This window comes from Synchiropus splendidus, chromosome 10 (genome assembly GCF_027744825.2).
Source record: "Synchiropus splendidus isolate RoL2022-P1 chromosome 10, RoL_Sspl_1.0, whole genome shotgun sequence".
NCBI classification, from domain to species: Eukaryota; Metazoa; Chordata; class Actinopteri; order Syngnathiformes; family Callionymidae; genus Synchiropus; species Synchiropus splendidus.
Genome location: NC_071343.1, coordinates 13490318 through 13513821, shown reverse-complemented (window position 1 = coordinate 13513821; position 23504 = coordinate 13490318). Strand labels below are relative to the sequence as shown.

At 42.7% G+C, this 23504-nt stretch overlaps 3 protein-coding genes across 6 annotated transcripts; 2 read left to right on the top strand and 1 right to left on the bottom strand.

The window, feature by feature from the left end:
- Positions 1 to 1720: 1720 nt before the first annotated feature.
- cers6 (ceramide synthase 6) lies at positions 1721 to 12011 on the top strand. Of its 3 annotated transcripts, none has more exons than XM_053877014.1 (11): positions 1725 to 2121; positions 3525 to 3630; positions 3689 to 3819; positions 6309 to 6366; positions 6849 to 6899; positions 6991 to 7083; positions 7450 to 7504; positions 7586 to 7630; positions 8328 to 8456; positions 8612 to 8718; positions 9878 to 10031. In XM_053877014.1, exons 1-11 carry the CDS (start codon positions 1736 to 1738, stop codon positions 9899 to 9901), a joined length of 1185 nt encoding a protein of 394 aa, XP_053732989.1. In that variant the 5' UTR covers positions 1725 to 1735; the 3' UTR covers positions 9902 to 10031. The 3 variants fall into 3 exon arrangements, with proteins under 3 accessions (XP_053732988.1, XP_053732989.1, XP_053732987.1); XM_053877012.1 differs by lacking the exons at positions 7450 to 7504; positions 7586 to 7630 and adding exons at positions 10348 to 10371; positions 11216 to 12011 and having other exon boundaries at positions 1757 to 2121; positions 9878 to 10034; XM_053877013.1 differs by having other exon boundaries at positions 1721 to 2121; positions 7450 to 7630.
- Positions 12012 to 13449: 1438 nt separating this feature from the next.
- Positions 13450 to 20450, top strand: nostrin (nitric oxide synthase trafficking). 2 transcript variants are annotated; one of them, XM_053877113.1, is made up of 16 exons: positions 13450 to 13570; positions 13634 to 13719; positions 13790 to 13873; positions 14478 to 14540; positions 14611 to 14692; positions 14751 to 14813; positions 15500 to 15598; positions 15671 to 15796; positions 17279 to 17377; positions 17453 to 17578; positions 17826 to 17934; positions 18668 to 18756; positions 18829 to 18954; positions 19194 to 19416; positions 19488 to 19580; positions 19639 to 20449. In XM_053877113.1, exons 1-16 carry the CDS (start codon positions 13544 to 13546, stop codon positions 19758 to 19760), a joined length of 1617 nt encoding a protein of 538 aa, XP_053733088.1. In that variant the 5' UTR covers positions 13450 to 13543; the 3' UTR covers positions 19761 to 20449. The 2 variants fall into 2 exon arrangements, with proteins under 2 accessions (XP_053733088.1, XP_053733089.1); XM_053877114.1 differs by lacking the exon at positions 14478 to 14540 and having other exon boundaries at positions 19639 to 20450.
- spc25 (SPC25 component of NDC80 kinetochore complex) lies at positions 19747 to 23132 on the bottom strand. Its single transcript, XM_053877115.1, has 7 exons — positions 23058 to 23132; positions 20985 to 21145; positions 20838 to 20903; positions 20623 to 20769; positions 20425 to 20550; positions 20242 to 20340; positions 19747 to 20139 (listed from the first exon to the last, which is right to left on the bottom strand). The coding sequence occupies exons 2-7, from the start codon at positions 21133 to 21135 to the stop codon at positions 20003 to 20005; spliced, it is 726 nt and encodes a 241-aa protein (XP_053733090.1). The 5' UTR covers positions 21136 to 21145; positions 23058 to 23132; the 3' UTR covers positions 19747 to 20002.
- Between the last annotated feature and the right edge of the window lie 372 nt (positions 23133 to 23504).

Here is a 23504-nt window from a genome sequence, read left to right as displayed (position 1 = left end):
GATGTGTCACATGCAGGAGGGACGACGGACCGGGTGGTGAGGGAGAGCGACCGCTAGGTGGCGCCGTTTTACAACCACAGGCGCCTGTTCAGGGGGTAATCCAGTTGTTCATCACAGACTGCTCATTCATTCTGTCACGTCTTGTTCCTCAACTGGGGTTATAGTGGGCTGGAGCCAACCCCAGACACGTCATGAGAGGGGGACACCCTGGACAGAGAGCCAGCACATCTGCGGACGATCTTGAGTCATCGAGTGACCTCAATAGCGTGTGCTTTTGAAATGTGGGAGGAAACTGGAGTGTTGAAAGGAAACCACACACCCACAAGGGGAAAGCAACACAGAAATGAGCCAGGTTCCTTGCCTCAAGCCAAATGTGAACCCGCAACGACTGTAGCCCTCACCACCGCGTGCTACCTCAAATATGAACATATTTATTTTCATGCATTGATTTTATTCATTTTTCACTTGAGCTAAGATTGTTGTTGTTTTTTTTTAAGACTAAACTGACTTCTTACGATTGTTTTAAATTCCAAAGAAGATGAGCAATTGATATTTTTAAACTCAAGACATATTCATGATGAGTCTAGTTTGAATATTCTATGATCTGGGGCTGAGGATATGACCACAGTGGAGCAGCGGCGTGATGCGTTCTGGACCTATATGGTGGTGAGGTCAGCACGACAGACTTCATCTTTTGCTGTAGTTTCATTGGTTGAGTTTGATGGCCCAGCCTTACACCACAGGAATTCAGTGATGTAAGAATTCAACAAACATCATTTGTTTTGGCTTTCACTTGCAGTGATACAATAACATTACAGCTTTTTCAGTGAGGAAAATAAACGCAGATTTTGAGAATATTTACACATATTTTAGTTCCTCGTTAATAATAACTACAGCATTGTTAATCATAATTCTTCACAAACAAGGTCATTCTTTTTTTTTTTTTTTTTTTTTTGTAAAAGCAACTTCCCTTAGGAGACCGTGTTCGGTTATTAACTCCCATCCCAAATTGCAAAAAACAAAACTGAAGAGTGAAGAGGCTAAGCAGAGGAAAAACAAGCACAACTTTTATATGATGAACAGTATTACAAATATTAGTGTTAGAGAGGTTTATCCAAAAAATCTGTTTACTTTTATGACAAAAAAATTCTAGCTTGAGATAAAAACTATGATTCTGTCTATTCTTTTGATAACCAGAAGTTGTGTCAAACTCCTACTTAATTTAGGATTTAATTTCTTTCCTAAAATTTTAAAAACAAAATGTACTTTTCCAGTATTTAAAAAAGTGGAATTTATTGCAGGCCATCCATCAATAAATACATGAATATCTTCATATTATAATTTGCATTCTGCAGGTGTGAAAAAGAATTAGCTATAGTCATGAAGCCCAGTTTCTTCCTTCGATCTAGCTCCACCAAGAACCTACACAGAATCCATTTTATGCTAAAATACTGTCATCGAATGATTCTTTTATAACAAGGTCAGGTTTGCTCAGACAATATTAAGCGTAAATCAGCACTAGATGGCGCAGTTGAGCAGTGGCTGGATTAAAACCTTTAAATATTTTGGCATATAAGAGATTAGTTTTAAATCGTGACGTGGAACTGGTATAGCGAAGGAAACAATGTTAGACAATGTGTTCCCGATGTTAAGCCACTTCAGATACTGGCGGAGACGGTGTAAATGAAAAGGTAAACGAACACAAAAAGGGAACTACCGGTAGTCGTGAGAGTAAATGAGAGTCGATTGCGACGATGCTGCGGGATCTTCTGGACACATCGGCTGTGCACGTGTTTGCGTGACAGGCGAGCGCACCAATCATCGGCGGCCTCGCTGCTCCACTTCCCCTCAGCCAACGGGACGCCTGAGCAGCGCTCTTGTTATCACCGGCCGGCTCCTCTCCTCTGGACCAAACCGCCTCCATTCCCTTCCTTCTCTGTGGACCGGAGACATGGCCGGCATCTTGGCGTGGTTCTGGAACGAGCGATTCTGGCTCCCCCACAACGTAACCTGGGCCGATTTGAAAAACACGGAGGAGGCAACGTTCCCTCAAGCCGAGGACCTGTATCTGGCGTGTCCTTTAGCCTTCTGCGTCTTCATGATACGACTGCTCTTCGAAAGGTGGGTGGAAGCACATGCTGGATGTTTGTTGTTGTTGGAGGGGGAGGGCGCAGCGCACCCACCGACCGCTGCTGCTGCTGCTCTGCCCGAGACAATGGCATCTTGTCTGGCGTGCAACCATCCTCCTGCAGGCCTGCAGCGCTGGCCGCATCCCGCGGCTACCTGTCCCATCCTGTCGCTCTGCTCTCAGAAAGCACCATCACAGAGGATCAAGCATCTCACTAACGAGGCCTCCTCCACCTCCTCCTCCTTACATAAGTATTAATCTTTCAAAGTACCTAAGTAGATCATCTAAGAATGAAGGGAGTGCTTACTCATGCAGCTGTGATTTGGCGTGGATCCATCAAGGATATTCCACAGCCACTGCCTGACTAAGGGTGAAGTGCCCTTTCTTCTCCCTCATCTCCAGGCGTCCACCAAAGATGCCCCCTGAACTGGCTCTAGCCACATCTCTCACATCTGCAGCACTGTCAGGATGTGCTCACCGATGTGTTCACTTATCCCTACATTTCTTTGTAAACAGGTGAACAGAACGAATTGTTGTGTGTTTCTCCTATTTATTCAAATGGCTGAAGTAGCCTCAGTTCATGAACATTCCACTTTACTTTGCCAGTAGTTTGATAGCAAGCTAGTCACCAACTTCCTCACTGAGTCGAATGGTTGACATACAGTCGTATGGGTTGATGAAAACGTGTTTGTTTTGTAAATAGATGAATCAATATAAATACCAAATGTATGCAAATTGTTGTGAACACTTGTGTCGTGTTTTGAAACGTTATATTTACATTCGAACAGCTCCAAATATGAAAGGTATGTGTCCTTTGGTGTGGCCTGAAATGGTCCGGTTCTTTCAACATTTCTGGTGGGGACGGTCACCTCGCCTCAGCCGCGATGGCGCCACTACTAGCTAACTATGTCGACTTGTCGTGGCAGCCCTATTGAGTATGAACCAAAGTTCATAAACAGTGACTAAAGAGACTCTTGCCACCTAAGAAAAAACTAATTTGTCGGTGTCTATCATAGCGTTAACTGCGGTTTCAACTTCACTGACTGTAGTGGTAGTTTTTGGTCCGTCACATTGTGACCATTGAAGAGGTACTTTCAAGACTTTCACCAACAATTGTCTACATTCTTGTGAACATAGATTATAGCAGTTCTGCGACGGAGCTATTTTCATCTGACTTTTTTTTTTTACACAGCATTCATCCCAAAATGTAACCGTAATAAGCATCTGACTCATCCGTCTGAGTCATTTGGGTTTCACATGGGAACAGAGGCACTTAGACTCGTGCGAAAGTGGGTCAAAGTAGGTGTTTCTGTGAGCCGCTGAAGCTGTTTCTTCCTGGCATTAATCACCACTGTCTTCTAAATCTATGTGTTTTGTCCTGCTCTTGAAATTGTAGGTTCATCGCTCGACCATGTGCCATGGGTCTGAAAATCCAGGCCAATGGGCCTCAGAAAGCCCAGCCCAACGCCATCCTGGAGAAAGTGTTCACCGCCATAACCAAGGTGAGGACCGGCGTATCCAGATGAAATCGTTAAATCTTAACCTGATTTTAATTTACAGCACCCGGATGAAAAGCGTCTGGAGGGATTGTCCAAGCAGCTGGACTGGGACGTGCGGACCATCCAGCGCTGGTTCCGACAACGACGCAACCAGGAGAAGCCAAGCACTTTGGCCAGATTTTGTGAGAGCATGTGAGTTCCAAAAAAAATATTAGAAACGATTGAAAAGTGTCTGGATCAGAAACCAATTACGTTCTATTGGTGCTGAGGAAGTGAGCAAATAAAACGCACACAGTCCAGGATCAGCCTCGGAACCACATGCAGTTGAGTTGATTTTAACTAATACTGTCATAAAGCTAGACTCGCGGCACATTGAGGGATTCTGCTTCAGGATACAAGCAACACATTTGGGGCAGCTGAGGGGGTATGAGGGGTTGACAGAAGGATGGGGTAGCTTGGAGCTTATGTCATTCAGCAGTTTGGGTTTGACAAACAGAACAAATTTTATCAGACTAACAAGGAAGCAGATTTTTTTTTCCATTTCACAAGCCTTGCTTTACTTGATATTCTGCCTTTAGGAGGCCCTACATGTCTTTGCTCAGATGCTCTGCTGACGAAATTCCTAAATATATAACAGTAATGTGGACACTTAAGCGACTTATAAGTCCATGTCCCAGCGCGACAAAACCCTCTTAGGCTGTAACAGATCTAATCGGCAGTGAAGCCACCGGGGAGATGGGAGTTACTTAGCGGTGTGATGTTAAAGGCCAGACAGGGAGCTCGGCTGTCAGTGCCGACTCATGTCTGACACCACCCGAGCCAACCTGGCAGTTACAGATACAGGAGTCCTCAAATTTGCACGATCCGCTGCTGTCTCATTGGACCACCGCATTTCCAGCTGTGTGAAGGTTTGTTGGATTATTCCTCTTGTTGGGATGTAGAGGCATTCTCACAGACGGACTAGGGAAAGTCAAGCGGCGTCAGACTTGTTTCGGGCCGAGAGTGTCTGAGGTCTGCAGGATGTTCCTCCCAAACCGGCTGGCTATTGTCGACCCAGCAGGGATCATCTGCTAATAGAGCTCTCGTGCACAGCTGCTGCCGACTGATAGGGCTTTTTTTTGTCTGGCCGTCATCTGGATGTTGGACCTGCTGTCTGTTGTTTTTATTAACTAAACACAGGGGAGGTGACTAAAACACTCCTGCTGATTCATTTTCAGATGCTGTCTTCCGCACAACTGTTTTTAATTCCTGTATGTATGAGCATCCTGGAAAGATTTTTCTTTCCAGAGACAATTTCCTGAAGCAGACATCGCCAGGATTTAGGTGGTTTTGAGGCGAGTGATGTAAGATATTTGGGAAAACGACAACAAAGTGTGGGCTCAGCCAACTGTCAGCAAATGACCGTGAAGACTCCTTTCAGAGCAGCTGCACCCGAAGGCTTCCAGCTTAAGACCCTTTATTGAATGCTCTGACATCCTCTGTAACTGCAGTTGACCTTTCTAGATCAAGAGTTATTGTGTTCTGTCAGAGTTAAATAAAAGGTCTCAACTGTGGAACTTTTATTTGACGTAAATATCCAGTCGTGTGTGGTAGTGTTGAAGTTGAGACCACCAAACCTGAGACCAAGTCAAGACAGAGTCATGGTAGTTATTAGCATGATTGCATTTCAGTTCATGATTTATTTTGAAAAAAAAAAAACAGTTTCTTTTGCAGTAAGAAATAAACATGTCTGTAGTGTTTATTTTTGCCATTCCTGCTCTCAGTGGATCAGTACCATGAGCATTAACAATTCTCTATTTTTCCGGAAGAAAAGAGTTGGCAATTGAAAAGCTTCTTAAAACAGACAGCAAGTTACTGAACCGTGAGTCGGGAACTTGCTCCCAACCAGCGATTATTGTCTCACTGCAGGACAGAAAACCTTTATTTACAAGCGACCAGAAGACTTCCAGAGGATTGGATTCATGCTGAATGAACAGGATTGATGTTTGGCTACAAACTTTTCAAGTGTTTATATGGATGCACGATGAAACAGGATGCCAGCTGGTGCCCAGACTGGCTGCTCTGGAGATGTGAGGCGGCGGAGTTTTACGTGGTGGCGAGAGCTGATTTCACAGCTGAACGCGACGGATGAGTGGAGACGCTCCTCCTTTCATCGTCCATCTGTGGCTGAGCTGTCTCCACTATCAGCCTGATCCAGATCCGTCTGCTGGTTAGAGACGCTCGCCCTCTAATGAGATATATTGAATGATGAACATGTTGGATCATTGGGTTGATCATTCTTGGTTCTCTCAGTGAGATCACAGGTTCCACTTATCAGACATTTTGCTCAAGACCCTGTCATTCAACTAGAATAAATCCATGCAACAAAGTGAGTCATACATATGTAGAAGGGATTCAAGAGCACTTTAGTGAGATTCAATCATGTCGACACGGCAGTTGCCATGCAACCGTTTATACCGCGTTTCATGAAGTCCAGTTCTGCTAGTTAGGTTTCATTAGACTCGATGTGTTGGGATGACTAGTTTCCTGTGTCAGTGGATCAGAATACGCAGCTGTTGTTTATCGCTATCATCAAAAACATGTTGTTCATGGCTTGTTTTGCCAGAATGGCGAGTGCTTTGCAACTTGACTGGACACTGGTTTGTGGAAAAATCTAAAATATTTCTCCTTGTCTTTTGCAGGTGGAGGTTTACATTCTACCTGTACATCTTTACTTATGGAGTGCGCTTTCTGAAAAAGGTAGGATTGATTGATCAGGATGGGAGGATGAGAACACAAATAAAAGAGGAGGACGGTTGTTATAGGCAGGAGGAAGGGCCCTGATGAGGAAGGTACCCTGGTACCCTGACTATATGTTCACACAAACATGACTCAGCGACAGTTACAACTGAGTAGTAGCTAGTTTCAAGCCTCCAAAGTGACTTTTTTCTATTCTGCATTTATCGCCGTCACCACAGATTGGTACTTGTGCAGTGACCTCAGAGTTTTATGTGATAAATGTCGCTCAAACTGCGACTTTGTTGCCCCAAAATAATTGACTTTACAAGTAAATCTGTTGTATTTGTAGTTTAAAATGCGCAACCCACACAAAAGCCACAGCCTCATACATTTCAGTGAGTTTTTATATTTTAGCCAACGGATTCTGAAGAAGCAATGTTACCTGTTGAAGCATTGTGTAACCAAAATCGATGTTCTGACTCAGGAGTTTCTGTTTTTGGCAGACGTCGTGGCTGTGGAACACAAAAGAGTGCTGGTACAACTACCCCAACCAGGTGTGAATTTTCAAATATTTTCATGATGCGCTGTTTGAGCAGGACTTATTTGCATGTCAAATATTAACAGAGGTCCGTGCTCTTCCCGCAGCCTCTCACCGTGGACGTCCACTACTACTACATAGTGGAGCTGTCGTTCTACTTGTCCCTGCTCTTTTCCCAGTTCACAGACATCAGGAGGAAGGTCAGAACACCGGCACATGTCACATGACCAACAAATGACACGTCTTTCTGGGAGCTTGGTGCCAGAGATTCACACGTATAAAATGTGAATCATGTCTGTTCACACTGCCAAAGAAGTACTTCCAGAAAACATTTGAAGTAATTTGAAAACCAGTTTGTTTCCCCCGGATTCAGGCGCCAAACAAACTCTAAATGAGTTCACTCCATTTCCATCTTTGGGTTGGCTCTGCTGCATGCCGTCATGGTCTCAAACCCTCGTCTCCATCCCGACTCTGTCCCGTGCACCTCACTGCGCGTGGCCGCGCTCCACTCTTGTCATCTCTTTGTTGATTGTTGGCATGTTGTCTGTTTTTGTTTCTCCTTTCAGTTTTTTCATGCACAGCACTACATTGAGGAGATCCTCTGCATCCCTGCCAGTTCCAGTATGTTCTCCCCGCACACTCTCGCCTCGCTTTCATTCTGTCATGCATCACTTCAGTTCCCTCTCATCCACTGTCTCTTAGTGGACTGCTTGTGGTTGCTTTGGGGACGTTTCGGAGCCCTTCAAGGTTTGTCAAATGCTGCCTGCTCATGCTCTCTATCTGCCCACGGAACTGCCCCTCTTCTTGATAATTGATAATTCACGTTTTATAAGACAAAAGCTGAAGATTCATCTTGATTTTTGGATCACAGAATGATCAAACTAAATTACTCATTCCTTTTGTGACCACAGCACTTAATAAACACTTAATAATAAAGAATGTATGTATAAATAATACACACTTGCTTGTGTTTTGCCATCTTCATTCCACGCTGGTTAGTGAAAAACAGCTTGTATTTTTGTTAAAACACTATTTCATTGATAAAAATGCAATGAATTATTAACATTGTTATTAACAAATGCCTACGGCCAATAGTCCAGCTGATTTCTTCATCTCGATACTCTAGCGAAACCCCCTCAGCTACCGTTCTTGCACTATTATTGCAGCAGGAGGATACTCAAGGTTTACAAACATTGGAACGATAGTTCTACAATATTTTTTTAAATTATGTTTTAGTCATATAATAAAAGGTTTGCGTGAAAAAAGCATAAAGGAAATAAAACAGTTTAATTAAGTATACAAGAAATGTGTATTTATAATGAAAGGTTCTTTTTTTTCAACTGAAATTAAAAAAAAAATGTTTTTGATATGACATATTTACATGACCAGTCTATAGTAGTAATGAGCTACAGGTCCCACTGATTTCAGTCTACTGTTTCCCCAGGATTTCCTGATCATGCTGCTCCACCACGTGGCGGCGATCTCTCTCATCACCTTCTCCTATGTCAACAACATGGTGCGAGTGGGAACCTTGGTCATGTGTCTCCACGATGCTGCCGACGTGCTGATAGAGGTGAGGAGACTGAAAAGGATTCTGGTGCGGAGGGTGGCATCATTTTTCACAGTAAAAAGCTGCATGTGAGAGTTGAGTCATTGAATAAAGAAAATGTAAAAGTTTAAGGGGAAAAATTAAGCGGCATTAGATTGAACGCTTGTCTGCTTCCTCAGGCGGCCAAGATGGCCAATTACGCCAAGTGCCAGATTCTGTGCAACCTTCTCTTTGCCATGTTCGCCATCCTCTTCATAAGTTCCAGGCTGGGAGTTTACCCTGTGTGGTGAGTGTTTGCGTCGTCTGATATTGTGATACTCTGTCATTTGCCTCCTAAGGCCCTTTTTATGTGCCGGAGCCATGATTATTTCACTTCTTTTGCAGAGACATTTCTGTGAATTTTGTTGCCAAGGAATAGTTACTATGGATACAGATGCTTTTCTCCATGACAGCCCAGCCAGTCTGAAGCTGAAAGATGATCGTTGCTGGCTTCTTGACAGTCAGAATTAGAGACCAAGCATCCAAACTTTGTTTCACGTGGCCACAGACGTTCCGAACAAGTGAGATGGGCTCGTGGTCCGTCGAAACAGATGATGTTTGCTGTCGGCTGTGGTGTTGTCATCATAAGAGAAGGAGAAAAATGATGCGGATTCTTCCAGACTGGCGAGTCTTGACGTCCCTCTTGGCAAACACTGACCTCTGTGAGGACTGTGTTTTATGAGGACAGAAATGTTCATCCAACTGATCTGGCTTCATCTGACCACAGCGATGGCTGAGTAACAGCGAGCTCCCACCACATCAGTTGTAAAGTTGTCATCGTGGCAAAGCTGTTGCCATGGCAGCAGTGTCCGGATCCTTTGAACTGGTGAAAGTAATGTGGTTTCTTTAAAACTTTAATTAAATGATAAGTCAAGACCCTTAAATTAGATTTGATTCTGAATTGAAGCAGCCACCCTGTCAAGAGATCGGTGGCTCAGTAGAGGGGACGCTTGTCTTTAATTTTCTTTGCTCCGTAGAGCGCTGCCCAAGTCAAAGCTGTAAATATTACTGTTATTATTTACAACACTGGAGCAGTAGCTATGTTGTCCCCGCCCAAATAACCGGAAATGGAGTGTCACTGTCACTGGGACAGTAACAATAAAAACAATGCATCACAATAATGATCGATGGAGTACAAGAGTGAGCTCCTTCAAGATGAAATACAAACGAGTAAACACACAACAGCCAAGAGTTGTGAGCCATACCAGCCAGATGATGGCAAAAAGAAAAGAAGGAGCAACTTAGGAGGTACAATAGTATGTAACCAACACCAGCAACATAAATAGTGATCATAAGAAGTGAAAAAAATGAGAAGTTTCCAGTAGTACTTTTACTTCTACTGTGCTAATTTTGTATTTGTTTGTAGTTATTATACAGGGAATGAACTGTACTGCGCTCTGTTGCAGGATCTTGAACACAACCCTGTTTGAGAGTTGGGAGATAGTCGGGCCCTTCCCATCCTGGTGGGTCTTCAACCTCCTCCTGCTACTGCTGCAGCTCCTTCACTCCTTCTGGTCGTACCTCATCGTGAAGACAGCGTGGCAGGCCATCTCCAAAGGAAAGGTCAGTCCCAGCAGCAGTGGCGCATCTGCTCACTGTTCAGTTTGGCCAGCCTCATCAATGGTCCGAAAAGAGTTGTGTTTCGTTTAGTATGCAGGTTTTGTTTTTGCTCTGCTCCAAATGTGAGCCACTTTTAAACCTGTTTTAAGAAGATCCAGTGGATAAAAGTGGTTTAGCAAGGCGGGTGGGTGGGTGCACCCCTGATGCTTGGACATGCATTGTCTGGTTGTTTTGTGCAACTGCTGTTTTTAAAACTAACCCTGAAAACCATCTGACTCTCCTCTTCCATTCTCTCTGCTAATCCGTGAACCCAAAGGTCGGGAAATGGAATCCTTTACATGTAAGTACCTAATAAAGGAAGGAACTTGGTTGAACACTTCAAGTCAAGAAAAAAACAAAACAAACAAAACATGCAGATTCCTTGCATGTTCCATGCAGTGGGTAATTGTTAGAGGGTAGGTAAGGAAACACAGGGTTCATTCTTCTGCTGAGATACAGAATTACGTATTCACTGTGGAAAATACACCCAATTATTTGCTTTATTCTTCTAGACAATCACGTTTTTTTACAAGGCTGCCTCTTTAAATAACCTGCTATCTGAACAGTCAAAATTTTCTTAGCTCTGTTACATGCGCGTCCAGAGTTCTTCTCCTTCTTTCTCCACAGCTTCAGTTACATGAAGCGACAATTTACCTTCAACATCAACAGTCCATGTAGCAACAATCAAAATAGTTCCTCTTGACATAATACCTGGGAATCTTACGGACTAAAATATCCATAAATGCATGAAATATATTTTGTCATGAAAATAATTAGTTATTTTAGTATTTATTTTAGTAATTTGTATTTGTGTATATGTGAAGCATATGTTTTTCCCAGAATAATAATTTCAAATGGTGAAAGAAATAGCCGCCAACCAATTTTATTGCAAGATGAGTCAAAGATTGTTACAGTGTGAAGGTAGCTTTGCTGCTTATAGTGTGTACACAGCTAAAGAACATATTTAGTAATGACAATAACAATAATAATAAATGTTCATTCATTTGCACAGTGATGAAGTTTTGTTTATTTTGTTGAACAAGACTATATACTTGCAAATACATCAGGTTTATGCCCCATTTTAATCCAGTGTGCGCAATGACTTGGCAGAAGAACCGTCTCAAAATTCTGTTCTGATGCTGCAGGTGTCTAAGGACGACCGCAGCGATATCGAGTCCAGCTCGGACGAGGATGAGAGTCCTCCAGTCAACCAGAAGCATCACAGCAGCAGCAGCACCAATGGGACCAACAAGTCCCACGGGACAAACGGATACTTGACAGGAGGCTCGTATCCTGACGAACACTGAGCAGTAACTCAACACTGGAGCTGCGGCCGTCCATCATCCGTCTGTGTGTGTGTGTGTGTGTGTGTGTGTGTGTGCGGAGTGTGACCGTGTGTTTGCTTCTCTGACGTTCTTCATGGTTTATATGCTTTTTGGTGGAAAGCTTTTTATTTATATATTTGCGTCAAACTGCACCGGATGGTCTCATTCAGCGCTACGGTTGGTCATCTACACTGTTTAGCAAATGAACCCATCGAAGCATGTCTGACAGAAAGGGGGTGTCCCACGTGAGGTCGGTGTGACTGAGTCATGGGGTCCGCAGGAAGCCGCTCCACAGTCGATGTCAGTGTTGCAGCAGCCATTGTTCATCTCGACCATCGCCAAATGCTGAACATGTGTAAGCTACACCCCCAAAGATATGCCTCAATGATGACTGCTGAGTTTGTCTCTGCTCACCAATCGTAAGGGTCGTCTCACTTTTAGAACCAAGTGTATGCGATGTCAATAACAGTATTTCGTGTGTGCGTCTGATGTGACTGATACTGTACTCGCTCTTTTGTTTAGTATTCTGGCTGATTTGGGGGAAGATCATTTCATCACTGGCCAAATGCCTTCTCACATGGAAAACCTCAGTTGTTTCAATTATTCAATAAATGAATGAAAGGTGGAAGTGTCCATTGCTTTATTGGATGGAGCAACATAGTGCTGAGCTCCAAGTGGCAGCGATGATGCTCAGGTTTGTATTGGGAGAAGTGACCAGCTGAAGTTCGGGAGGCCAGACTCAGGAGGTACATGGAGTGGAGAGATGAGAGGTACCAAGTTAAAGGAGAAGAGGAAGAAAACCAATTATGGATGAAGCATGGAGCGAACATCAAGAGGAGTGGTGAGAGTTGGTCGGGCCATCCAGGTAGTTTAAGGTGATAGATGGCAGTTTCAACACTTCATTAAATTCCAATAAAAACATCCACTAAAATTATATATTTCAAATGATTTTGGAGTCGCTTAAATGCTGAGCATAGCCACAAATTTCCTGAAAATTTAGCTTAGCTTAAACTGAATAGACAACAGATAAAAATCTGAAACTAGTTACAGAGTTTTGCAAAAAACTGTTGCATCTACAATGACCCCCAAATGTATATTTTAATACCAAGCAACTGTTTTGCTGAAAGTTGCCTTTTGTGGTTTTCCACAATTTATTTAAACTGTATATATTAGGGGTGGGATTCGATTAAAACAAAATCTAAATGATTAGAGAATTTGTGATAAATTAATCTCATTTAATCGCAGTTTAATCGCATACGAATATTTGCCACAGGAAGCCACATTTTTCAATTTGAATCAATGTGGTATATTACTGAATTAAATGATGGAGCCATACATACATTTAAACAACAAAATATTGTTTATTTTGCATCAGTTTGACAATAGCACAATAGATCACAATGGTGACTATATTCAAGTTTTTATATCACTTTATTTAAACTAAAGCTCTTTTCATGTCTTGAAAATATTTGTATAAGAATTTCAATTTTATAAGAATTTCAAGTACATTCAGAGTAGTGGAAACCCTGGTCATTGTGTAGTGAAAAACCTCCCTGAACAAAAGCAAACAGATGCTTTTGTTTGCTTTTGTTCAGGGATTCCTCCATGTTTCTTGTTGTTGTTCTCATCCTAGCTGCCACGTGTCTTGTGCATCAGTGTGATCAGTGGACCTGGAGCTCCTGCACTTACAAAGGTTCCCTGTTGTCTGGAGAGAAAACTGTTCAATTTAATGTAATATATATATATACAATTTTTATGTACCGACCGTGTTTTAAGTACCGTATATACAAACGTAACTGCCAGTCCTGGCGGCCCGCAGCTCTGACTTTTGCTGAGGGTGTAAATATTAACTGTTTGCTGACAAGTTTTCCAGCTCTAACACGATCACATTTCATTCTTGTTTATAGTCACATGGGCTGCTTTTCTCCTCGAATATTATTTAATTAAAAAAAAAACTGTTATTCAATGCAAAACAGTTTAATGATTGTATTATATTAATCCGCGTCCATTGAATGATTGTTTTCTCTGCAACCAGCGACAGTGATTTTCCGCCGTCACAACTCAGGCGTGTTCCAGACGAATGACTTCGGGAGGAGGTATTGACAGATCCGGGTCCGAAGTCCACCAACCGCCTCAAGTCTTGGAAAAATGAAGGACTACGCCAGCAGCTGCTCTGTGAGTATCACTGCGTTTATCGTGGTTTTACCTGGATCAGGGCTCAGGTGTGTTGTCTTCCAGTACAATGAGCTGTACGAGAAGGTCAAGTGTTGCTCCAAAGATGGAGACAACTTCTGCAAAGAGCTGATGACGGTGCTTCAGCAAAGGTGACGCTCTTCGCCGCGGTGCGTTCGTGACGACCCGTCCCTGTTGAGACTGTCTGTCTGCTTATGTCAGGGCTGAACTGGAGCACACGTACAGTAAAGGCTTGCAGAAACTCGCTGGCAAGTTGATGAAGGTCGCCAAGGAAATGCCAAACAAGTAAGGAGCTTGACAACGATGTCGCATGCCAAAGTTCAATAACGTCAATATGTAATGTGTTTGTCTTCAAAAGAGGATTGTTTTCAACGCCCCCTCTTGTTAAATAACCGTAACATGCTTCCTGAAAGTAGCATTAGCAACTTTTTGTTTGCTAATGCTAATTGTTTTGTTCACTCAGAAAGACAATGGCCACAAATTGGCCACAATTTGAAATTTAAAATTGGAAACTGAATCCCTGAATAGAAGAAAATATATATATATATATATATATATATATATATATATATATATATATATATATATATATATATATATCAATAGGAGACCATCATTTCTGCGTTTTTTAAAGGCTAAAATATAAAATGTAAGTCACATCATAGTATACTTTAAAAAATCAACTTTATTTTTCAAATATTGCGAAGATATATTGTGACCAAACAGAGAGGACATCATTTTTACTTTAAATGGCAATGTAAACATGGACACAATTTGAAATTTAAAATTGGGAACTGAATCCCTGATTCCCGGTGTGTCTTGTGTCATTTCATCCCAAACATCGCAGTGTTCAGTCACACTTGCAGTCACTTATTTAACTCCTCTTCAGCTCCACATACAGCGCCTGGTGCCACGTGTCGGACGAGATGTTTTCGCGAGCAGATGCCCACAGGTGACTTTCATTATTCATTCGTACCCGCATGTGGCAAAAGCAACTCTCATCTTCTCTGCTTCCTTGGCAGATCGCTCGGAAATGCGTTTCAGCAGGAAGCCATTCTTGAGATCCGCCAGGTTCTGGACGAACAAGGCAAAAGAAAGAGACCTGTAGGTGTTGTGTTTGAAATCAAAGCTCTGGTGTTCACAAATTTCTCTTTTGAAAAAGCTCGACGGCACCATTGAGAGAGCGGCAAAACTGGTGGCCACCAACTGGAGCGACCAGCTGAAGGTAAAAAAAAAGACTGATGGTAGGAAACATTCCATCATTTATCAAGTCTTCTATTCCTCCTGGTGTGAGGGCACCGCCTCTGGTTACATAATACCATTTATGACGCGCCATATCCAGCTCTGAAAAGAACAGAGATGGTGGTTAAACTATTTTATTCATCCTCAAGTGTTGTAAACATGACTTCATATTAGCGTGCTGCTACGCTTATGTAACGTTGGCACACAGTGTGATTTAACATTATCTCATTTATTGGTGTCATATAAAACACACACAGTGCTGCCTCCTCCTCACTTTTGTTCAGCTGTTCAGAAACACACACATCTGTTTATTAAAAGTTTATTTAAAGTGACATTAGAATGAGTTACACAAGTTTGAATCATTTTTCCAAGCATAAAAGCAAAATATAAAAAGGGGAGTTTCACAAAAAAATGGGTGATTAAAATGAAAAGCAGGGTGAAAACAAGACTTACCTTTCAGCTGCTTAGTCATATCTATCTCCCTTCCATTTCCTCAGGCAGTTCATTAATCTTTCTCACTTAATAGCCTTTCTTTCCAATTCATCTCAGGCTCTTATACCAGGCGCAGATTTAAAACAGAGCTGTGATCTGACCACCTCCGGTGCTGCTGATATTTGCCAGAAAAAACTAATGAATCATGTTTTTTTTTTAAATAATTTCCTGCCCAAGACAAAGAAGAAATTGATGGGAATAACAAGGGAACACGAGGGGCTGTTCAACTATCTAGAAAACAGAAAACCCATCTGCACAGAGAAAGTCAAACAGAAGGTTTGTCCTGTAACCAAAGTGTTTGCTGTTTACCACCACAGAGACATAAATGCTTCCTCTGCTCAATGGCAGATGCTCAACAGGCTGAGCAAGTCGGCAGAGCTGCAGACTCAGGTGGACGAGCAGTATTTCGACATCAACATGGTGGGTCACCAGATGAGGCTCAAGTGGGAGAACACACTGAAGAACTGCCACCAGGTGAGACAGGACCTCCTGCAGGTGGCTGCACCCCTAAAAGAAAAACCAATGGCTCTTTACTGTGGCAGTTTAATCTGTGATTGAATGAGAAATTTGTGCTGTCACTATATTAAGATTTTTGATCTCCATGTATCGAACTAAAGCAGGATTTTTTCCCCATCATAAGTCTCCAATCGGGTGGCCATGTGTTGGATTTTCACATCCTTCACAGTCCTCCTTAAGAGCCTACCTTAAAAGGCGGAGCTCAAAATGAATGCAGACATTGGAGTCATATTTCAATACATTTTGACAAACAAAAAAGATGAAAACTCGAACATCAAAATCCCAGCATAGAGGGCTCCTTTGCAGCGAAAGTATCCGTATCCGTATTTTGCTCACACAGCTATACACATACATGGGGGTCAGAACAAACCCAGACAAAATAAAAAGGTGAAGGAATAGTGACAAATAAAATGGAAAAAAACATACAAAATTCTACTAAAGGGGTCTCAACATCTTAACAATAAATCTTAATGGTAGTCCAAAGCTGTCATTACATTCTTGTGTCCATGGCGTCTTCTCTTTCTTTGTACACGCACCATTTCTTCTATTATCTGAGGGAAAGTGTTCCATGTCGAAAATTTCTCCTCACAACATTTATCCATTGTAAGCAATTAATAGCACTTTGCACAGGTACACATCCTCTTGACAGATCGCATCATCCTCCATGAGACCAAAAAGAAGTAGTTTTACATCACGTTGAATCTTATATCCAAATATTTTCTCCACTGTTGATCTAACCTTCTTCAGGAAGACCTGTATTTTTGAGCAGATCCAAAAGATGTGAGCATGATCAACAATCTTACGTCCTCAATGTCTTAAACATTTCTGTGAAGTTTTTGTTCGTTTGCCCTTTATGTGTGGGGTAAAGTATTAGAGGTGTATTTCGATCTCACATCAAATGTAAAACCTTTTAAACCCCAAAAGGAAGATTTTGTCAACACAAGAGTGGCCAGTAATGCTTAGATGGGTGGACGGGGTTTCATGACACAGTATTGAGGGATGATGGGGTTTCATGAAACAGTGTCTTGACTTTCAGAGGCCACCAGAGGGCACCGTCTGCTGAAGAAAGGTTTGGACTTGAACAACTAAAGCGATGAAACCTCACATCTTTTGTAAACCAAGAGCTCCATCTAGTGGCCTCTGAAACACTGTTTCATCGACCCTGCAATACTGTTTCATGATACCTCATCGACTCATCACTACTTACTTTAATTTAGTGCATTTAGTGCCTGACTTGTTACAGTATAATGTTGCAGTAAACAATAGTTTGCATGAGGGAAGCAGTCGTGGCCACTCTTTTGTTGATGGCATCTTCCTTTATGTTACCTGTAGAACAGATACAAAATCTGAATACTCAGTGTGTTACTCTAAAATTGTGATCAAAGACATTAATCTATTGACATCCTCAGCAGAAATATGCTGTTTTATGTCCCTCCCAAGATCACGCTGGAGTTGGAGAAGGAGCGGATCGAGGTTCTCTCCAACGTCCTGAGCAGATATAACCTCCATCTGGCCAGTTTTGCTCAGGCCCTCGTGCACGTAAGGAGCCTTCCTACGCTTCAACACTACAGCTGATGTTGACTTCATCACCAACGTGACTCCTGTGGCTGTCAGGGTCAACACCAGGTGGAGCAGGTGGTCAAGAGGGTGGACATGGACCAGGACATAAAGACGCTGGTGAAGGAGAACAACATCATGTCAGAGGACTATGTGGCTGAGTTTCTGATGCTCGATTACTTTGTAAGTATAAGTAAATGTGTGTGTGTATATATATATATATATATATATATATATATATATATATATATGGTTTTACTAACAAACCTTTTGGCAAAGAAAACACTACTGAGTATTCCTGCATGTCTAAGACACTTGTTTCCGTGCCAAAGGAGTCTTGAGCACCAGCAAACTTGGGTGTTATACTACACTATACTACTATAATTAAGAGTAAAATTCACCAGCTGAAGTGAACTTGATGTTTCTGCAGGAGGAGGACAGCAAAACGTTCATGGTCAAAGACAGGAGAAGAGAGTCCATCAAAATGAAGCTCCATCGTTTGGAGGACACAATGTCGAAAACGAGGAAGGAGTGTGAAGGCAAGTGCAATATTTTTTTTAAAACAATTGATGAAGTGAAGATAAGCTGGAGAGGTGGATGTATGTCTTAGAAAGGAGAGGAATGCAGGTTAGTCGCGGTAAGACGGAATACATGTGTGTGATTGAGAGGGAGCCAAGTGGACAGGTGAAGTTACATGATGCAGAGATAAAGAAGGTGGAGGATTTTAAGTACTGAGGCTCAACTGTCCAGGGTGAAGGAGGGTGTGAAAAAGAGGTGAAGAAGCGGGTGCAGGCAGGATGGAATCATTGGAGAAAAGTGTGATGTGTGACAAAAGGGTGTCGGCGAGGATGGAAGGGAAAGTTTACAAAAGGGTGGTGAGGCCAGCAATGTTGTATGGTTTGGAAACAGTGGCACTGAGGAGACAAAGACAGGAGGCAGAGCTGGAGGTAGCAGAGATGAAGATGCTGAGCTTCTCTCTGGGAGTGAGCAGGATGGATAGGATCAGGAAGCAGTGTATCAGAGGGACAGCACATGTGGTCAGGTGTTTAGGAGACAAAGTCAGAGAGGCTAGATGGAGATGGTTTGGACATGTACAGAGGAGAGAGAGCCAGTACATTGGTAGGAAGATGTTGAGGTTGGAACTGCCAGGCAGAAGGTGGAGAGGAAGGCCAGGAAGATGGAGGAAGATGATCTGCTGTGGTGACCCCTGAAAGGAGAATGAAGTGACATTTATCATGGCCACCGTGTTGATGAGAAATATTGGCTTTATAGGTATAGAAAAGCTGATGAAGGTTTACTCAGCAAACCCGTCGTTTTCAAATCAGAGGAACCTGGAAGACACCGAGCAGCAGCTGGATGAGGTTAGTATGAAAGTTGCTGCCTATTTACTCGCATAACTTGCTGAGGTGTATAAATATGTTCTACTGCCACAGTATTCTCTAAAACTGGATCTCCTCGAGGGTACGCTTCACAAGCTGTCTTCATCTCTGTCTGAGATGGACGGCAAACCCAGACCCTTGCATCGCTTCAGTGACAGAATAGTCAAGTGGAAAGACAAGGTACGGTGTCTTCTCTGATGATCATCACCACAGTTTATTGGGAAGATCAGCTCTGAGAGGATGGTTCTTAAAAAGGCTGTACAACTTATGGGAGGGAAAAAAGCTCAACAGCGATTTGGCGCCATCTAGTGATTATTACGTGAAGCGCAGCCGCACAGCTCAGGAATATGAGCGAGCTGCAGGTCACATTCCGTTATAACACGCTTTAAAGTAACAGCGTTTTGCTTTGTGTTTTGAAGGAATTTGAGCACAGCATGATCCGTTTGACCCGTCCAGTCAAACTGAGGAAGACGCCGTTCCGATCCAGGCAGTCGCTGCGAGCTTCCATCATATACAAAGGACCCGTTCATGCCGTGACACAGACACCACGACTCACTCGCCAGGTCTCCGCCATTGCCACGACACACAGTGGAAAGAAAGTGTGTGGAGTTCTGCCTGTCAAACGTCAAGACCCGGCAGCAGGTGACTTTGCAGATGACTTTATATCTGGCAATATATAGAGCAACACCGGTGACAACGACTTCCACTTTCAGCGGGGGAAAGTTCCGAGCTGCGCAGTGTGGCACGGTGCAGAGCCATGTACGACTTCACGCCGGAGGAGAAGGACGAGTTGACGCTAAAAGAAGGTAAACACAGATCACAATGAAGTGGACGTCACACATGTTCACGGTGACCGTTTCTCAGGCGACGTCCTGGAGGTTTACTCAAAGCACGACGGTGGCTGGTGGTTCGGCGCCCTCAACGGACTGGAGGGACATTTCCCATCGAGCTACGTGGAAGAGCTGCCCAAGTTTACACACACATAAACGTTTGACTTTTTATTTGTATGTACAAAAGTGAGCAGCAGAGCAGTTGGAAAGCGGCATTTTATAAATGCCATAGTGAGCAGAGAAATCTGAGCTGATGTAAATACCTTAGATTGAATCGTGCTTGCTCTCTATGAGCAGTTTTCTAGTGAACAAAAGGTAAATCAGAAACTACAAACAAGTCACAATCTAAAACATGACTGAGCAGAAGCTACAACAATTCAATTAAAAGATATGCGTCTTTAAAAGTTCTTTCCCTCCTGGGCGACTGAGATGAAGGCTTTCCTCAAGTTTGCCAGGAACACCGGTAAGTTGTTGGTCTCCTGCAGGTGTTTTTCCAAGTCTGGCAAACACTCCAGCTGAGGGTCACTGGACATGACTGAGAGAAGAGCACATTCAAGTGCAGAGACTCAGAAAGTTGCAATGAACAAGACGATGAGTGACACAGAGAGGAAGAACACAACCAGGTGTTCTGTCTTACGCTGATACGCTCCGTCCTTTCGGAGGCCCATGGTGACCACGTAGGCGCTGTCGAGGTTGGCAGGGTTGATGTTCCGGTACACAAACTGCAGCTTTTCACCTTCAATAAAGAAGCCATTGGAACTCATGCTTTCATCACTTCAATTCAAAATTAGCAAATGAAAAAAAAAAAAAAAAGTCACACCTGCATCCATTTGTGTCTTTTCACGGATCTTTCGAATCTCCAAACCCAAATGGTTCTCAAAGACAGTTCTGGCTTTCTGCAGATTCTTTAGTTTGTTCTTGTTTGCTTTGGTCTGTGACAGGATCACTGAGAAGAGAGACCTCCGTCAACCACGAGACCACTCCACGCAACCAAACCTGCCTGAGAACATCAGCTCACTCTCTCTCCTGGTGGCCTGATCTCCTTTGAGTTTCTCAATCTCCTGGATCAGCTTGTCCTTGTACGCATCCTTGTGTTGAATCTCAGACACGACATCCGCGACAGCCGTGTACTTTTCGTTCAACAGGCCGCCTTTTTGCTGAGACTCTGCGGACGTTATTGAACTGCATCACCAACAAACACTTCAATGTTCAACAAACTGCTTTGGCTTTTACCCTTTTTATACGATTCGATCTTGACAAACATGACGTCATCATCCTTGCATTTTGCAAAACCTGCATCTGCAAAGGGAGAAAATGACTTGAATGTATGAAGCTGAACCATATCAACACAGAATATGAAGCGAGAATTGGTCACTTTACCCAGAGCAGACTTCACAAAGTGCCTGTGAGACTGACACAGCTCTGTGACGGAGTCCATGATCTCCCCATTCACCGTCTGCTGCTGGTTGTGGAAGTCCTCCAACTCTTTGATGAAGCCATCAATCATGTCATGATCTTCGATGGACGCCATGTGCGCAGGTCTGCAGAAAAGGGACACATTTTCATCTTCCAGTGTGTTACCTGAACAAGTGTGGCCACTCGTTGTGACTCAAATTCTGGCTCATGGAGAAACGATAAAAAAAAGACGAAGCACCAAATAAGAAGCTGGCGTGATATTGACAGATTCGACTTTCACGGGTTAATAAATCAATAACATTTTAGGACACATGTCTCAGCTCTTACGAGTCACTGCTACGTGCTCTATCGACTACAGTCGGATTTTAAACGAAAACGTCCGTGGTGCTGTCGGGATGAACTACGCAGAGCTCTAGCTCAAGGGACCGTCCTCGAATTACCGACACGTATTAAAAACATCTGAACATAGCTAATGTTTAGCAAATTCACATCACTTGAAGAGGGCCGCCCTGGTGTTACTACAGCAAATAGTTTCTGTTCTCAATATTTTTCCACAAATATCTCATCAAATTTCCATTCATATTTTGTAATAGCTCTGTAATTACAGGACTGACAGACACCATATTCATGTCACTTATAAAGGACCTCCCCATGGTGCTACTACAGCAAGTAGTTTCTCAAATTTCTGTTCTCAGTATTTTTTATAAATATTTTCATTAGGTTTTCCATACATATTTTGTAACCGCTCCGTAATTCCAAGGCTCATGTAATTGTAAAAAATCTTTTTTTTGTAAAAATATACATGTAAAATATAAATAATAAAGGGAATAGATTGATTATATTGTGTGATACTAATGAAGTACAGGGGACACATGGTGCATGTGTCTCTGCAACGTGAGTATGTTTTAATCAAACATTTGCAGCATGTGCAGAATTATTTACAGATTTGCAGAAGTTGATCAATCGATGGAAAAACAGACGTCTGCACTCAGGATGACCCGCTGACCAGACCAAAAAGGAGAACAGCAACCGCCACCTCGAAACCGCCAACACCCAAGTGGAAAGTTACTGAAGACAACACCTTGAATAGTATAAGAAGGAGAAGTGGTCATCTCGATGTGTGCTTCTACTGGTGTCTGACCTGTAAGTCACGACTCTCGTTGTGCTGCAGACTCTACCCAGAGAAGAGCCCGGATCGATCTGTATTTTGCCTTGGCTGATTGTTTGCTACGCTGAGAATAAACCAGACTGATTATTGGTATGTTGAAGTTTCTTTATTGACAACCACCTGGAACAACGGACACAATTGGTAGGAAGAGTTAACTGCGAAGACATCGAACTATTTCCTACAATAATAAAATTAAAAAGTGTATATATATATATATATATATGTGTGTGTGTGTGTGTGTGTGTGTGTGTGTGTGAAAAGCTGATGAAAAATATTTACATATTTATATTTTATTTAAAATATTGAAAACGAGAAACTTGACAAACTACTCGCTGTATTAACACCATGGGGGGAGCCTTTGTAAGTGACCTGAACGTGGTGATCAGTAGTGCCGTTCATGAAATACGACGAGGTTATTTTACGTTTTTTTCGGTCCCTTAACTGGCGCTGCGACTGTCATAGACCCGAGTCTATATTTTCGCTTCTTAAGAACGAATGACGGATTTTTTTTATCCAAGAAATATGGTGTAGTCCTTAGCTAGAGTTGAATGTTGCGGTGTTCGTTTGTATTATTGGCTTCAGGACTCAACCCGCAGAAGTGGAATCTGCCAATATCGAGCCAACTTAACGCAAGTCAAACAGCTAGTCGCATAAATGTCAACGACTGACTGCACGTAACAAGGAACGGCAACAACAGATCAAGCTGATCGTCACAATTGGTTATGAAATGTATAGACAAACTGCGACCCTTAACAAGTCTCAAGTCCTACATAGACACAAACACGACTCAAATAACTGCGAGAAGCACTGCCGAGGTAGTTTACAAGGTCTGCGAGCGACCGTGTCACAGACTGGAGAGAAAAACTTACATTTAATCGTCTGTTCACAACGTCCGTTTTGAAAAGTTCGCGGTCCGACGGAAGACAAAGCGGAAATGACGCTTCTTCTTCGGCTTTTTGGTGTACTGCAACCGTGGTTGTGCTGCCATCTACTGACCGGTTATTTTTTAAGCGGCATCATTGTATTCCGAAGTGACACCAAAGTGAAATAAATACGTTTGCGGTTGGTTTTAATCCAAATCCAAATATATTCAGATTTAATGTTCAAGCAAGAATCCTTGCCTGTTCTTTAAATGTATTATGCCAGATCAGTAATAAATACATGAAATTGTCTGCTTCTGCTTTGTATTTAGTTTCTTTTCTTTGTCGGGTGTCTCGAATAAACGTGAGCATCTTATCTGCTCCAACAGCTCCACCTCTCTGACATGTGACTCTCCATAATCTCATCAGATACAACACCACAGATAACAAAGCTTC